Raw genomic sequence first — 16,723 nt, 5'->3', positions numbered from 1 at the left:
GATTTGGGCGACCGAAGACCGGGGCTTTGGTCCAACACGTGCCAACCTGCAGGCAAGAACTCGACTGTTTATCATCACTCACTAAAGTTTTTCTCCAAAGCCATAGGTCTCTTCCCAGCCTCAGGTTTTGCAGCAATTAATTACCTTGTATCTGATACAAAAAAAAAAAAAGTCAATCTCTATAATTTAACCTAGTCAAAAACTATTAACTAGTACACTCTATCCAAGTACTCTCCTAAAGGCTAGTCTAATTTTGGGTTGCTGTTTGATGTTTGAGCAAAAAATCAGGTATCAATTATTAAGTTAAATACTTGAATGCTTGCCATAGATAGGGAAATATCGTTTTTGTTTTCCATCTAAACGGTAACATATTTAAAATCAACAAGAACAGAAAAAAAAATGGCTTTCAAGGTGATCAAATATGGAAGAGAGGTGGAGTAATAACGAAGAGAGAGTACATAAAATGAAAAACCCTAGCCGCTGTCACAAGAAACATCAAAGCATTGTATTTAATTCAGCCGAAACAAAGTTAATGCCCCTCTTGATCCATAATAAGTATAGTGTGCTTTGGGTCATGCACATGCTTAAAGTGCAAGTAAAATGTTATAAAAAGGTTCAATCTCGAACAATGCTCAAGTACAAAAAAATTTATTGAATAATTAGATTTTTTATTTTAAAACTTGTTTAGAAGTTCGATTCGAAGAATTTCAAGGTAAGAGTTCTCTGATCGAGCTTTTAAATGAATTGTTAGTCAACGAATTATGGTTATACGGACTATAAATATACACTTTGATGCAAACGTCAAAAAGTAAAGACTTAGGGGTTGCAACAATATTTACTAGCCTATATTGGATATGGTTGGTGCTGCTTACCTCATGAATATGTGGCATGATTTGGCTTTGAGTAATGACCTTGAGTTGAGTTTGGCGGGGAAACATCCATTTGGGGGATGAAGTTAGCTTGAAAAATAAGTAACTTTGTTCACCAAAGTGGTTAAGGTCATTGCTTATCCTTGCAAAAATGGTTAACCAACAACCGAGCAAGTTTAGCATGGGCGACCACTTAAAGATAAATTCATTGGAAATGCTTCTGACCTAAAACTTTATGATACTGTAATAATTTCAAAAACCCTTCTTTTGTTTCTATGAAGTTGGGCCATTATTGTGGCCATTATCTCCAATTTTAAGTGCTATCTAATGATCTGTGGACATCACCCATGTAGTAAGTGCTTCTTGAGGTGCGTCTGCTTATCATTGTTTTTTGACTACAATCCTCAATCGTGTGATAGTAGCATTAAGAAAACAAATTCCCCCTCTTTTTGTTTTTTTTTTTTTTCTTTAGAAGGTGAGTTCTCACTAAGTTGATAGTAATAGAGTACGAATTTGAAATTTAATTCAAATGTTTTACTTATCTCTTTAAAAGATAAATTATCGCATAATTAAAATTTAATCTTCAATATTTGTAAATTTTTCTTTTCTAATTCTTTCTAAAAAAAATTCTCACGTCTACGTCTTTCATAAAAAAATTTGCAAAAGAGACCTATTTAACTTCAGGCTAACATTTGGGTGGGTAGTCCCAGTGAGCCAAGGCCCATTGGAATAAGCCGAAGCTGGCCGACAAGTTTGTGAATCCAAAAGGATCAATGTTCTAGATCTTCTTATACATTGCAGTCCTACAATTCAAGGGTAGCAATAGCCATTTAATCTTTTTTTTAGACATGGACAATAACCATTGCTGTAAACTTGGAGGGAAATTAGTCTGAGGAAAAAGAGAAATAGTTGAATATTAGGAATCAGCGATTAGTATGTTCTGCCATTTTTCATCCACAAGAAGAAAACTTGTACATCAAGAAGGGTTTCCTTTTTTTTTTTTTTTTTGGTTTCATGTGTTAGTGTTACAAGTTACAGTGCAGTTCTACAAATGTACATCCAAACGGAGAAAACTTTTACACAGGATGACTATAGACATTTTCCTACATTTAGAACATGGAGCTACAACTGGTTTTATAATTAAAAACAAAAAGATCAATATACATTATACTACATGATCACCGAGCTCGAGTTGTCTTTCTTCCTTTTGTTGGACTTTCGGACTTTTGACCAGAGCGTCCCTGGTCCACTTTTCTTGGCCGAGGAGCTGAACCTTTCTTTGTCACAGCTACGGACTCCACTGATGGAGTAGATTCTGCATTAGTTCTCTTTTTACTCCCATGAGAATACCCGACTACTGGATTCTTATTGTTGGATGCGTTTCCTGGCAGTTTCTGATTATCATGGCGAATGCTTCGGGGCTTGGCAGTAGGCTTATGCATAGGTCTGCCGGAGTTAAAGGTGGTGATAGGAACCTTACCTCCATACTCCTTAAAATGTTGCCGCAATGTTGCAGTGACAATATGTCTCAGAAGTAGTGCAGATTTATATTCACGTGTATTCTTGGAATAAAAAACCAAGGCATTGTTGGCAACTAATAACATATCACGAAAGAGTTCTCTAACAGACATGATGGAATTACTGGCTATTCTTGATCTTATGGTGTCAAAATCCATATGCCGTAGGATCATTTTCTTGTATCTTCCTCTTTTCTGCATGAGAAAAGAACAATCTTTGAGATTATACATATATCAACATTAAGCCCTGGTACAACTGAAGGAAGCCAATGCTTGGTGTCACTGAGGAGCAGATTAAAAAAATTATTGACATCATTAACGACCTAAACTGAAAATATTGTCCTTACCTGGCTATCAAGCCTTCGTCGAAAGACAGAAGCACAGTCATTCTCTGCTACAGAACTGAATATTCCTATTATATCATCAGTCACTTCCTTGCCTGAACCTCTGCACTGATCCTCAACACCTGAAGATCTGGCAATCTGAGCAGAGTTGCTAGTTGAAGTTTCTTTGCAACGTGAGGCACTTGCAACATCAGATGGGCCTAGAAACACACTTTCTCCAACACTCCCTTCTTTGGCATCCTTACTGCAATCTTTTCTCTTTCTCTTTCCCCTCCTCTTTCTTATACTCTGCAACTGTCCTCCAGAGAAAGTATATGCCAACTTATCAATGCTTGAAATTTTCTCCCCCTCGGAGGTCAGTGAATCTCCTCCTGGCTTGGAATCCATCTCAGTAGGCACTGCAGCTGGAATCTGAAAATCTGGTGCCCAGATTGTCTCAGCTTCCTGTGTGAAACTACCAGCAGAGAGGCCATCCTTATATGTGTTCTTACTGGAAAATTCAACTCCCTCAGATTTATGACATGGTAGTGCTGATTCTGTCTGACTGGAATCATAATCAACCCTCGAATAATCTGTTTTCTCAGCCTTTAAGCTTTCAAGCTTTGATTCCAGCGATCTGAGAAGGACAATAATGAGTACGGTGTAATATAAACACAAGAATGCAAGTTTTAGGATGTAAAAAATCTGAAGAAACCAAGATCAAATACATAAGTTTGCATGTGTCCTTGTTAAAAACAAAATGCAGGTCCCTACACTTGGAGACATCTGAAATTAAAAACTCAATTAAATTCTTAAACTCACTTTAAGTATATATTCACTAAGTAAAGTTCAAACCATTATGCAAACTAATGAAGTTAGGACCATCCAGAAAAGCTCTTCCAGGACTATTAAACAAGTCATAGCTTTCTCTTTTACTACTTTGGCAAGCACCCATTGAAGGGTAATTGAGAATCTGTGCTTTGTATATAGTTTAAAACCAGAGAATCTTCTTAAGGAATTTGGAATTTTGGAACTCCAACCGTTAAATCCATTGCCAGATTACATAGAAGAACGTAGGAACAAGACATACTGCTACTAGCATAATGCTTTAGCCTGAGAGGAATAAATGCGCTGAACTATCTGATTAACTACCGATTGGTTGGCAATAGAGGCAAATTACTTACCCAATTGAATCTTCAGATTGCTCTAAAGCTTGCCTCAGCTCTGCCATTCGTTGTTTACGTAACTCCTCAAACCAAGCTCTAAGAATGAAAATGTAATACAAATGTTAATAAAGCACCATATTTCAGAATCTTGTTATGCAAATATGTAACAAACTCTGGACAGGATTACTCACTTGCAACCTGAGTAACGGCACTGCAAATCCTCATACTTAGCTTTACAAACCTGCATTCAGATACCAGCTTCATCAGATGAAATTTACATAATTAAAATTAAGCATTTTGACAAATAATTTAATAGACTATATTACAGCTGGAGTACTGTTCTATTACTCCTTCCCGAACAAACAAGGAAGAGTTCAACTTAATTCAATAAAAGACATATCCTTAATCATAGAGTTGAATTATATTAGCATTGATTCATACCAGTGCATTTGCAATATCATTCATAGCAACTTCACGCATTCACTATAAATTGTTGGAGAAATGATAAAGGCTAAAGAGTATATCAAGATTTAAACATCCCGTGAACCAAACTACATTCCTTAACTAATTCAACCCAAAAACTTTTTAAGTTTCTTTTTTCTTTTGTATATATGATGAAGTAAAAGAGCGAGACCAGATTCAAATATCAAACATTAGGCCAAGCCTAGTTTGTAGCAAAGGCAAACCTTAAAGCTCCATGGTTTTGAGAGGTAGTAGCTTGTAATAAATCCAACAAAGTCACGCATTAGATGAAGCTAATTAAGTAACACTAGTGGATACAAATAGCTGCCATAATTTTCTTTTAATTGAATCCTATTCACCCTCATTTCCTAAAATCTCCACTTTCCAACTCTCTGTGTCCTAAAAAACAGTAAGACTAAAAGACCACTCAGAAGTGAAGATCTTACAGCCACCAACGTTCACGTGACAATCCCCTACCCATTAGCCAAGCAAGCCATCATTGACATTGACCAATGGCCATATCTTCATTTAAAAAAAATAGTAATAACAATTAAGTATAATAATAAGATTCGAAATCATGCAAATAGAACATCAGGTTAGTCAAAGTCAAGACGTGTCTGCCACATAAAATGTAACCAACTCTACACTCTCATTTCTTTAACACTAAAAATAAAAAAAAGAAAAAATTACAAATAAATTCTAAAAAAATGATCAAATCAATTAAGATTTCATTAATTGAATTAAAGTATTAATTGGATAATAACCTCGGGAGTGAAAGCAAAAGGAGAAACAGTTCGGGTTCGGAGCTCCGAAGCGACGAGGTTCCAATCTCGGGTACCGTGGCGGAGAATTGCCCCTCCTAACAACAGCTCCTCCCACGTACCCCACCTCTCCGTTATCATCTCCGTTCCGATGTCCACGTGTACGGCCACGATTATTTCAATAAAAACAACGACGACGACCCACCAACGGAAAATTAAATTAAATCAAGAAAGCCACCACCTAGCTCTTCCCTCTAGCACCTCCGGCGAACGTTAACCAAAACCACCCTAAAAAAAATTTCCCAGAAACAAAAACAAAAGGCGGTTTTTTAGGTTTTTTAATGAAATTTGAAATTCATTTAAAAAGGGTATAAAATTTTTGAATTTTTAATGGTAACTGAAACTAGCCAAAAAAAGAGAAAAGAAAAGAAAAGAAATCATTGGAGAAATGAAAGAGATTTTGTGGGATAATGTAGAAGAATTGAAGAGAGAGAAAGAGATATCAAAGTTATCAAAGATGGATTTTTTTTTCTTGAGGGAAGAATTTAAATGATCGTTGTAGTAGTACTAAATTTTTTCAGTGAGAAAAACATGGGACAACGAGAAGACTTTAAAAAAAAAAAAAAAAAAACAAAGGGGGGATGGAAATTTTGGTTTTGTTTTTCCGAGTCTGGCTTGTCTGTTTGCAGATTGTTGTCTGTATCCACTGTTTTTTTTAAATTACAATTAACTCCTTTCTTAATTAGGATTTATTACTAGATAATTAGTACAAATTTCATGTTTATAAAAATAGTAAGTGTAAAAGTTAGTGAATAAAATAATTTTATTAATAGTTTTAGAATATAATTGGGGAGAAGGAAAAAAATAGATTATAAAATATTTATTTACATATTAATTACAAATTTTTTCTTTTTTCTCAATTAATTAAAATTTTAAAAAAATTATTATATTCACTAACAATGAAGTATTTAGTAAATTTACTGTTAAGATTAATGAAATAATATATACCATATAATAAAAAATAAACAAAAAATTAAAAATATAAAACAAGTGACCACATTTTAATTTTATTTGTAAAATTAAAAAATTACATTTGTATCAAAAACCAACAACTAAGAAATTTAAAAGTAGCTTTACTTTAATAGTTATCTTAATATGTAGTATGGAAGGACAGGAATGTCTTTAAATTGCACTAAACCATCATACCATATCAGCTTTTTTTCTTTTCAAGGAATTGTGATGCTTTTTGGATCTGTAATTAAAAATTATTTTTAAATTGTTATCTTCTTCTTCTTTGTTAAGTAACTGTATTGTTATCTTCTTCTTCTTTGTTAAGTAACTGTAATTTCTGATTTTAATTCACTTACAACATAATGAAAAAGATATCATCAAAATCTAAAGTTAGTAAAACTTCCCACGTGAAACCCTAGATTAAATTTGTTTTTTTTTTTTTAATCTTTACCATCATTTTATCAAATTTCATGTCATTTTTTCTAAAATAATGTATTAAATGTAAAAAAAAATTCATAAAATAATATCATAACTATCTTTAATAGATGTTTTAAAGCACTTGGATTTTTTATACTACTTTAAATTAGGTAAAAAGAAAATTCTGATGGAAATCTTCTTTGAAACAATGTGAAATTGATGTTTTGAGTTCTGACTGTACCAAAGGCACCAAAGGCATCACCTTGGTTGACTTTCTTCACTGTCCCAATGATCAATGAATTTTCTTTGTACATTTTCATGCATTTGTTTCAGACAAACTACAAATATCTGATTAGAGGATCGTGGGCTGTCTTAATCATATCGGTTAGCCAAAGGGAACATGTTCCTGAATGGAATGTATGGGAAAATTGTTGATAATGTTTGTTTGTTATCCCAAAGCGAGCGGACCCATCGATAAGACATACGAACTCATTACGTGTAACCTGCGCGTAGAGAGAATTAATGCCTAATAGTAATGGATGATATTAGGAAAAAAAATATGGAATTAGACAAAAAATCATGCCACTTGTCACCGCCATGACTGGACAAGTTGTTGCCTTTTTTTTGGCTCTTTGGTTTTGCCGAGGCTAGCCTCGCAACTGCCAATTCTTAAATCATGCATACATATATTTTTGAACAAAATCATTACAGACAGCACTATACTTAAATCAATGAATGACAAGTAATTTTTCGTGGAGTACCAGAAACATTGAGATTCACAGGCTGGCTTCGTCGTCCATCTTCAAGATGTAACGGTTGCAAGCGATGATACTTACTCAAGCAAGCAGTCCAGTACCAACAAAAGCGGGCAGAGCAAGATACAGTAAGGTGGCAAGACAAAATTGTGTATCCAAGATACAAGATACGAAATGGCCTTCTATCACAAGTGAATCTCTGTTAAGCGGTGTCCGCCCAGCTACTTTTTATATTCTTCAGCAGCAGATGATTTTAGATGGCAGCATTCATCATCATTCTTGAAGAACTAGATTCAATTCCTGTGCACATCTTGCTATCACACCACCTCTCCTGTAGTAACATAAAGGAAAAGGAATTTATCATGCTTGTTGTTCACCCAACTAGGAAACCAATTAAGCATATAAACATCCTGATATGCAAACTTCCATCTTAAAGACATTGAGTTACATTACAATTTCAGTTGCAATTAAGAAATGTATTATGTTCCAAAATCTTTTTACACAATGTCAGCTGCAATCACTCAAACAACATCTCACCTTACAAGTGGTGGAAGAAGTTTCTGAATCTTCTGCAGCTGCAAAAAACACTGATTGCAACATTCTCGCCTGTGTTCAAATTTTGAAAAACAATTAGTTCATACTGGCTTTCATCAAACCCATAATAGTTAAGATACTGAAAGGCAGACCTCTGCTCAGCGTGAAGATCAACACCAACCCCATGTGGGGCTGAAACAGTTGAGCGTATCATTGGACCAAAAACTGCTACAAGCTTCAGGAGCATCTCCAATGAGACATTTACATGCCTGTATATTCATATCACAAGCACAAAAACCAGTATGAGCATTATAGGTGGAAAGGCCTATTGTTTAAATGTTGAAAAATGAGACATAACATAAATCAAATTTGCACCCACATGGCCAAACGGAATTTATGTAAAGATACAACCTTCAGTATTTTACTTTTCAAGAAATGGTACGTTTTGTTTTTGAAAGCAATGGATAGAGTAAATCTCTAGAACATATCTTACGATACCAAGAACTAAAACTTTGTTTTGAAAATTACCTTTCCATTTTGCTATCCAATAAGCCCATAAGTACAGGAAGCAGGCCAGAAAACAGATCTAAGTTGAGAATCTCCATTTTTTCCATGAGAACACTGATCACATCTGCTTGCACCTGCACCAGAAGTAAATCAGTCTAACCAAAGAGAGATATGCATGACAAAGCCTCTAGTTACCACTACACACATGAAATCTTCCCATAAATACCCACAGAATGATCTGGCAGCTTCCGCAGGGCACCAATTGCACCTTTAATGTCATTCTTTTCCCAAAAATGCCGCACCACCTACAAGTTCATCAGAAAATCAATTAAGAAATCCAACCAAAAAAATAGAAGAAAAATATCATTTGAGAGGCAAACTGAAGCATAAGTGATGGAAATTTCTTTTCTTATGTTCTTTTTACAAAACTTAAATAACTTTCTTTTCACTAGAACAAAAGTTTGCCACCTGTCACAGATGTTTAGATGTACGTGGACATGTTCTGAACCATAATTCTAGTATAATATTCTGCACTCCATTGATTATGTAAGTATCAATATATCTTTGCCTAAAGCTATAGTAATTCCAGAAAAAAATGGAAAAAAAAGCAACAGCTACAATGCGACCAATTACATCCACAAGTAGAGAGCTAAATTTTACCTGTAACTTTGTCAAGCGTGACCGAAGAGTGCTTAAGAATATGTCATGCGTTTGCATCAGACTTTCAATTAAGTTTCCATCATTAACGAAGAATGATTCGCCCTTTGAAATTTGGCTTCCAGTAATAGTAACATTCCCATCATTAGCAGAACTCAATCCCCTTCTAGAAATTTGATTTTCAGTAATTGTAGCACTTGGTCCACTCCTATCATTAGCAGAGGTTATTTCCCTTCTAGAAAGTTGATTTCTAGAAACGATCCCATCAGAAATGGCAGTTGATTCCCTTCTAGTAATTACGTTTCCAGTAATGATCCCATCAGAAGCAGAAGTTGATTCCCTTCTAGAAATTTGATCTCCAGTAATGACGCCACTAGAAGCAAAGCTTGATTCCCTTCTAGAAATTTGATTTCCAGTAATGATCCTATCAGGGGTGAAGGTTGATTCCTTTCTCAAAGTTTGATTTCCAGTAATGATCCTATCAGGGGTGAAGGTTAATTCCCTTGTAGAAATTTGATCTCCAGTAATGATCCCTTCAGAAGTTGGGGTTGATTCCCTTCTAGGAATCTGACTTCCAGTAATGCTTCCCTCACACTGAGAAGTTGGTTCGGTTCTAGAATTCTGACTTCTGGCATTATACCCATCATTGACAGAGACTGATTGTGTCTTGGAGATTTGTGTCTCTCCTTTCTGTCAGGTTAAAACATGAGAAATAAATTTGATTCAGTCACAAAAATGTGAAAGTGCATGCACATTTAAGTCTGTCCAACTTGGTTTTAGACAGCTTCTTTCTAATAACTAAATCATGCAAAAACTGAAATTTCAAACATGGAGAAAAGACACTTAAGCTTACCACTATGGTTGGTGTTTTATCTGTTTCAGGTACTGCATGAGGTGCAGTGTTAGTTGCTGGATCACCACTGCTGTTTAATCTCTCTCTTTGTTCAAACCTCTCAACCAGAGTGCGTGTTCTTCCTGGAACAACAGCCACTGCCAAGAGAGAAATTTCTAAGGATCAAAATGTCCAGTTTTATACCTTAGAAGACTTAGATGGAAAGAAAGAGCAAACCTCCATTCACAAATTTGACAGAGTTTGTGTCTTTGTTGCTATTGAGATATTCATTACCTAAAAATGATAAAGAAAAAACTAATCACTAATCGTTAACAACTATAGAATAAATAAATATCACACAAGTTATTACAAGAAAGACAAGAAAGAAACATAACAACATACAAATGTATGACCATTACTGACCTACGAAAAAAAATGATAACATGGTGTACGATAGAACTTACAAGTTTCTTCATTAGGGGGTGTCTGTGGTGATAACATCTTTTCAGGTTTCTCTATAACACTCTTAATGTTTGAATCCTTTTCCTCACAGGATTTTCTAGCTCCATTCTCTGATGTAAGCCTAGTTTGAGAATTCAGATCCGTTGCACTGTCTAACCCGCTTTTTATACTGCTAAGAGTTCCTGATTCAACTGCAGCTGACAGCTTTTCAACCTCAAACTTGTTGACAGATGGTCTTCTAAGATGAGCTGGTTTGAGCAACATGCCTGGTTTTGTCCTTGAAAAGGTGATAGATTCTTTTCCTGAATTGGTAGAGTCTTTCCCAACATGGTTGTCCCGTGGAACAACACTAGGTGTGATGAAAGACTTGTTACCCAATTGTCCATTAGATTTAGCATTAACTCCTGTTCCAGGACTCTGCTTCTCAGCTGCCAGATTACTTTTTTCATTGGCATCCAATGGGAGTACCACTTTTGGAGAATTCAAAGAGCCAACTTTCTGTGTAGCAATAGTATTACTGCCAGCAGCTTTTCACAGAAATGAGAATATCATGTCAGAGAATATATAGCTTAAGAAATTAGAAGGGGAAAAACTTTTACATTTGAAAAAGTTAAGTACCTAGCACATTTATTTGTGTCATCAGTGTAGCAGTCAAGCTCCACAGACATAATATTTACCATGCTAACAAAGAAACACAAGGTAGATGAACCAGTTCAAAGATTAAAAACAACCGAAAAGTGAACTTACTGTCAACATATATGTTCTTTATTTGTTTTGTCTCATAATCAGGAGAGAGGGGCCGTGATCCCAAAGTTGACCTAATGCCCCTCCCTGCTTTCTCTGAAGAATAACTCCCGTCAAGGTTAAATTTCTTCTCTGTGCAGTCATTTTGACCATATGGCTCAATTTGCTGAGACATGTACAAACAAGGCTTTTAAGAAGAAAAGTTAAGACCGACAAGTTTTCACTCAGGTTCAGACTTAAAGAGCAACAGTACAAAATTGATCCAACATAAAGGGAATTCAATATAAGAAAAGGATGATTGTAGATACCGCTACATCAGATACCCAAACTCCAACAGAATTTCGATAGTATGAGCAACCCAAAAGTTTGCCTTCATTGATGCAGAGGTCACCAAGTGTTGACCATCCCATATCAACAGAGTCATGACAAACTACTGGCTCCCATGAATAAACCTACAATTACGACAATGAAAATTCGGATGTTTGCTTTTGAATTCAGATAGGATCAAACTGGATTTACAATGAAAGGTTCAAACCTTCAAAGCATCATCTGATCCACAGAACAGGGTTCTCCCATCAGGATGAAAAGCGATTGAGCGAACCCCTGTAGCCTGAAATGAAGGGATTTAAACATTTTATAGAAATATGATGAAAAAGGTTTATTATCAATAATGAAAGTTTTGGTTTAAAATTTTCTTTTCCTTTAAAGTGAGAGAATATGTTTTTCAAATATGGGTACCAAAACAGGACACTTCTACATGTACAGCTGTGTCAAATTTTTCATAGGAAATTTGCAGGATCATGACAAAGTAACCATTTCATTAAGTTATATATGCCTTCAATATCGAAACACTAGGTTAAGCGAAGAGTAGAGTAACATAATTTTCCAGCCATTCTACACAGCACTAATTGTCGGGCAAAGCAAAAAAAAAAAAAAAAATTTCCTTTTAAAAGAAAAAGGAAAAGTCAAAACCATTCTATGACTTCTTTCAATTCCTCCCTCCAAATGAATAAATAAAGTAAATGACTGGCTGTTACATAAAATGAGTATCTCCAGCACAGGGAAGGGGAAGAGGAAGCAGTAGAGCAAACTTCCATGGCTGTAGTTTGGAGACACATAAGCTTATATACCTCAGGTCTGGACGATCCAATCAGTTCAAAAGTTTCTAAATCCCAGAATTTTACTGTTCTGTCAGCGGAACCTGAAAATTTTGGTCACACATCAATTACGTTATGCCCAAGAAAATGCTGGTTTCAAGAGGCATAATGAGAGAAAACAAATCGGAAATATTGAGTACATGTTCAAGATACAATATGATAAAAGGAACAACTTCCAAGGCAGTGAATTTTCTATATATTTACAAAAGAAAATGCATGAGACATGGACTAACAAATCATTTTCCTAAATTAATGATTAAATCTTTGCAAACAGACAAGGAAGTCTATCACATACACCACCTTAACCTGGAAAAAAAAAATATATCAAGCTGGCATTGACAAGCAATACAGAAAAAGTAAATGCAACTATTATAAACTCATTGACTCCTACTGAAATCACAGATTCACCTGTAGCCAGGAGAAACTCAAGAGGATGGAAGTCTATGGAGCGAATATGTCCTTCGTGAAACTTAAACTCATTCAAGAGTTTTCCAGCAGTAAGATCCCAAACCTATGCAGCAGTGATAAGATACAAATGATTTAAATAAATAGAATTGATGACTCATTCAATGCAATTGATGGTGTGATCCCTAATTACCTTTACAACATTATCAAATCCACCAGAAACTACCCAGCGGCCATCAGGAGTGAATCTAATTGTACTAATGCCTCGAGCATGGCCCTTGTATGTGTGAATGCATCCTTTTTTTCTGATATCCCAGATCTTTAGATTTGTGTCCATGGAACCAGATGCGAAGAACTCACCAAATGGATGGAATTCCATGGCGGTGCAATTAGATCTGTGTCCAGTAAGTCCGCGAACCACTACACTTCAAGAACAACATCGAGCACTTTACAAGTTAATTATCACCAAATTACAATTTGGTAAAAAGCTGATGATCCACATGTTCCAATTGTTAAACGGGTGAAAGTTCAAAAGTAAGAATTGAAGTTTTGGAATATCTTTATCCAACAAAGTTCTGTGTGTCCAACGAGCTCCTATCACAATACTGTTATCAACTGATATCTAACTGATAGAGAACATTATAACAAGCTGTTTCAATGGGGCACTTAACATGATTTCAATAGTAAAAATGAAAGACTTACTCTTTGTTTCTTCCAGATCCCAAAGCTTTATCACACCTGTAGATGCTCCAGCAAGCACCAAGACTTCTGCTGAATCAAAGGCTAAAGATTCCACCGGACTAGTATGACCACAGAGACTCTGCACATTAACACGTATGGATACCCTTACACTTTTATTCAAGATACAACATCACCCTTATTCCTAGTGGCATCTATTGATCCAAAGGGTGAATTCAAGCAACGAAAGAAATTAATTCGTAAGAGATACCACCTGAAAGCTAAACTTGGCAAGAGAGAAGAACATAAAACTTACCATTAAAGAAGTGGGTTTCCCAATTGCCCAAACATTGACTTTATGATCATCTCCGCCTGTGATAAGAAGCCTACACGTCTTTTTTCCCATACTTAGACAATTCACATTTGATGTATGAGCCACAAATTCCTCTACATTCATTTCGTCAAGGAAGCAACTATAGTAAACAAAACCAGAAAAAGCCCCAAAAGCCTGCAAATTTCCATATTTGGATAAATGAAGCAAACATTTTTTGAATTTTCTCTTCAACTTGAGATTAGTTGAGCTCAGACTAGTATTATCTGTTAAATAATAAATCTGTATCAAAGCTTCAAAATTTTCACTAGAACCAAGAATTATTACTTCAATTTTTCGCTTTTCCTCTATTTTCTTGGCTAGCAAAGCCAAAGTATCAAACGCGACCTGAATTAATCAATAAAAAATTAAAGTTTTAAAAAAGAAAAACAAATTTGAGCTGAAATTCATAATAAAAACGCAAAATAAGCTAAGAATTCACTCCAGAACTTAAATAAATTTCCGAGACAGCGGCTAATTCAAGATAAGCATTTCAATAATAATAACAAAAGGAATTCAAGAACAATAATTTAAGCCCAAGGATACGCAGCTTATATCCACGCTTCGCCATTTTCCACGAAATTAAATCCAAAACGAGATCGGAATCGAAACTTGAACCGTGATTAAAATCAACTTCACTCGAAACTGTTCTTCAACATTCAGCTAAAAAAGGCAAAAATTCGAAAACATGAAAGAAAAAAAAAAGTTTACTTTTTTTGGAATGCAAATCCACCAAGAAAAGCTAGGAATCAAATTCCGGTTAGAACTTGACAGCCCCCTTAAAAAATAAATAAAAAAAAAAATTCAAACGAAAACTAAAAAGGAAAAATAATAATAAAAAAAAAAGGATTGCCTTTTTTTTTTTTTTTCTTGTGATGGGAAAAGACTACAAACTGTTGAATTCAGATTTTCGCAGACATGATTGAACACAATTTTTTACTGTTTATTATTCTGACCAAAATACCCTTGGTCTTTATCTGTTGGAATAGTTAAATTACTTAATTATCCATTGTCTTCGTCCCGTTGACGCGTCGGTTCGGTTGGATCCTCTATTTAGCTCTCGTGGTTTAGGTTTTCTTGTCTTTTTCCTTTTTTTTATTTTTGTGGAGAAAATTAAATTTGTTAAATTTGATGAATTTTTATTTATTTTCTTTTTTATATTTGTATTTTTCGAGAAATAAAAGAAAATTAATATCAAACGAAGGAATTTGTCAACTTGCCTTATCTTCTTATTTCTTAAGGCCAACACATATTCACATTGATAGATATTTCTTTTTCAATGCATTTTGCTCAGTTAAATTTGTTATTTAAAAAAAGAAAACTTCACAAACACATAGTTTATGAAACTATCTATTATTTTATTACAACAAATAAAAATATTCTCTCTGAACTTATTTAATTATTACATTGAAATTCATGGTTCATGGCTATAAGATGTGCTTTCCAAGTTATGATTATTAGTAATGACAAAGATGATGAATGCATGGGTAATTATCGATCCCAACAGCTAAGATTTTTGCAGTGAATTTAAATAAAGAAGAAAAATGTAATGATTAGATTGTTGAGTTGCCATAATGGGTGCTTCTTTTGGGTCATAGGAGGGAAATGGTTGCCAAATGAATTAAAAATTGTTATCTATATTTATCAATAGTATGTGATATAATATAAAGTTTTTATGTGTGACCACATCAACCATTAAATTTAATTTATTTAGGATCCTAATGCAGTTGGTATTATACAAAAAAATCTACTATAAATAATAGCACTCATCAAAAAAGGTTTGTTTTAACCACCTTGTACCTAAAAATTATGCAAAAGTAGGTCAAATGTCAATTTTATCAAAGCTAAACTTAATTGTTGTGTGGGGGTAATTTGGATTATGAAGGCAGGAAGGAATTTTCCTAGAAAACACTAGGATCAAAACATTGCTGTCTTCCGAATATCATGATCACGACAAAATTTACCTTAGGTGAAATTACTAAAATTTTTTTTATTAAAAATGAGTCAATAAAAATTTTAATAAAAAATTTAAATTAATAAATTGATCTAGTTTAATGTAAAAATTAATAATATGTAAAAAAAATATTAAAAAATTTATTTATAATTAAAATTTGATCAATATTTATTTATTAATAAAATTTTAATTAATATTTTTATTAAAAAATTTAATTTAATAAATATATCAAATTTTATTAAAATTTTTTTAAATTTTATACAATTAATTTTTACGATAAAATTTTTTAATTTATTGATTTTAATTTTTAATTACTCATTTTTAATAAAAAATTTCATAAATTTCACTTAAAAAATTTTGTATTAATATTTTCTGTGCTTTTTTTTTTTCTTAAATTAATATAAGTTATTATCACGTGATAATGTAAGTAATCATAATGAATTTAGCTAATAAAGATTAAATATTTTACTTATAAAATTTAGATTTAATTCTTATTGTTAATTTTTTTAAATCGTTGAAACTCTGATCCAATCTAGAAAGAAGATCTAAATTATTTCTAAAAATAAGTGTCAAAGAAAAAGAGTTATCAAATGCAATTTTTTGACAGGTTATCTGTGTCTGACAGCAGTAAAATGTGCAGTGCCAAGGATAAAATGGATACCCCATTTCCAACATAGTAGATTGCGTCCTTATCTTTTATGGCTTTGGGTTGTTAACATCATCTTCAAATTTAACCAATTTGCTACCTGTGGAAAGTCCCAATCAATTTGAATGCAATATCAGATTAGTTTTTACCTATAAATCTGGATTAAAAAAAAAAATGTTGGTCTTAAGTCATCTGTCACCTACTAACTGATTACTGTGAATCTGATTGTCTTGTTCCACCAATCTATGGTGATTTGGAGTTTAGTAGCACCAAACTCCCCTGTATTTATACCAGGAATCATGGTTCAATTTTGTGAAATCTAAAGAACTGGAGAAGTATGGTATTTTCCTTTTATTTATTGCTTGGATTTTGGTGTTTTTTGCAGTTGTCTACATGTTATCCATGTGGGTTCACATGCTTGCTTATTGTTTAAATCGCCTCTCCCATCCTCGTCTGGATCAAAACTAGAAAGACTTAACGCTTACATCTTAGACAC

General features: G+C 33.9%; 2 protein-coding genes across 10 annotated transcripts; both read right to left on the bottom strand.

Annotated features, from left to right (window-relative positions):
• Positions 1 to 1,838: 1,838 nt before the first annotated feature.
• On the bottom strand, positions 1,839 to 5,855 carry LOC111275083 (uncharacterized). The gene is made up of 5 exons (XM_022860213.2): positions 5,102 to 5,855; positions 4,067 to 4,116; positions 3,894 to 3,971; positions 2,734 to 3,346; positions 1,839 to 2,581 (listed from the first exon to the last, which is right to left on the bottom strand). Exons 1-5 carry the CDS (start codon positions 5,237 to 5,239, stop codon positions 2,048 to 2,050), a joined length of 1,413 nt encoding a protein of 470 aa, XP_022715948.1. The 5' UTR covers positions 5,240 to 5,855; the 3' UTR covers positions 1,839 to 2,047.
• Positions 5,856 to 6,655: 800 nt separating this feature from the next.
• Positions 6,656 to 14,517, bottom strand: LOC111275081 (Transducin/WD40 repeat-like superfamily protein). 9 transcript variants are annotated; one of them, XR_016333984.1, is made up of 19 exons: positions 14,174 to 14,517; positions 13,574 to 13,704; positions 13,282 to 13,399; positions 12,773 to 12,999; positions 12,583 to 12,685; positions 12,148 to 12,218; positions 11,553 to 11,627; positions 11,326 to 11,469; positions 11,021 to 11,183; positions 10,276 to 10,800; positions 10,049 to 10,105; positions 9,833 to 9,969; positions 8,983 to 9,669; positions 8,528 to 8,627; positions 8,344 to 8,456; positions 7,968 to 8,084; positions 7,819 to 7,887; positions 7,288 to 7,612; positions 6,656 to 7,029 (listed from the first exon to the last, which is right to left on the bottom strand). XR_016333984.1 is itself a non-coding variant. In XM_089755083.1 (19 exons), the coding sequence occupies exons 3-19, from the start codon at positions 13,712 to 13,714 to the stop codon at positions 7,555 to 7,557; spliced, it is 2,880 nt and encodes a 959-aa protein (XP_089611209.1). In that variant the 5' UTR covers positions 13,715 to 13,765; positions 13,916 to 13,975; positions 14,078 to 14,222; the 3' UTR covers positions 7,072 to 7,554. The 9 variants fall into 9 exon arrangements, 3 of the variants coding, with proteins under 3 accessions (XP_089611209.1, XP_089611210.1, XP_022715938.1); XR_016333981.1 differs by having other exon boundaries at positions 8,553 to 8,627; XR_016333982.1 differs by having other exon boundaries at positions 8,553 to 8,627; positions 13,574 to 13,765; positions 13,916 to 14,222.
• Between the last annotated feature and the right edge of the window lie 2,206 nt (positions 14,518 to 16,723).

The sequence above is a fragment of the Durio zibethinus genome, chromosome 26 (assembly GCF_047325235.1).
Source record: "Durio zibethinus cultivar Kanyao isolate XHJ-2024 chromosome 26, ASM4732523v1, whole genome shotgun sequence".
In the NCBI taxonomy this organism is placed as follows: domain Eukaryota; kingdom Viridiplantae; phylum Streptophyta; class Magnoliopsida; order Malvales; family Malvaceae; genus Durio; species Durio zibethinus.
The sequence above is the reverse complement of the archived record's forward strand: the minus strand, read 5'-3'. Positions and strand labels throughout refer to the sequence as shown.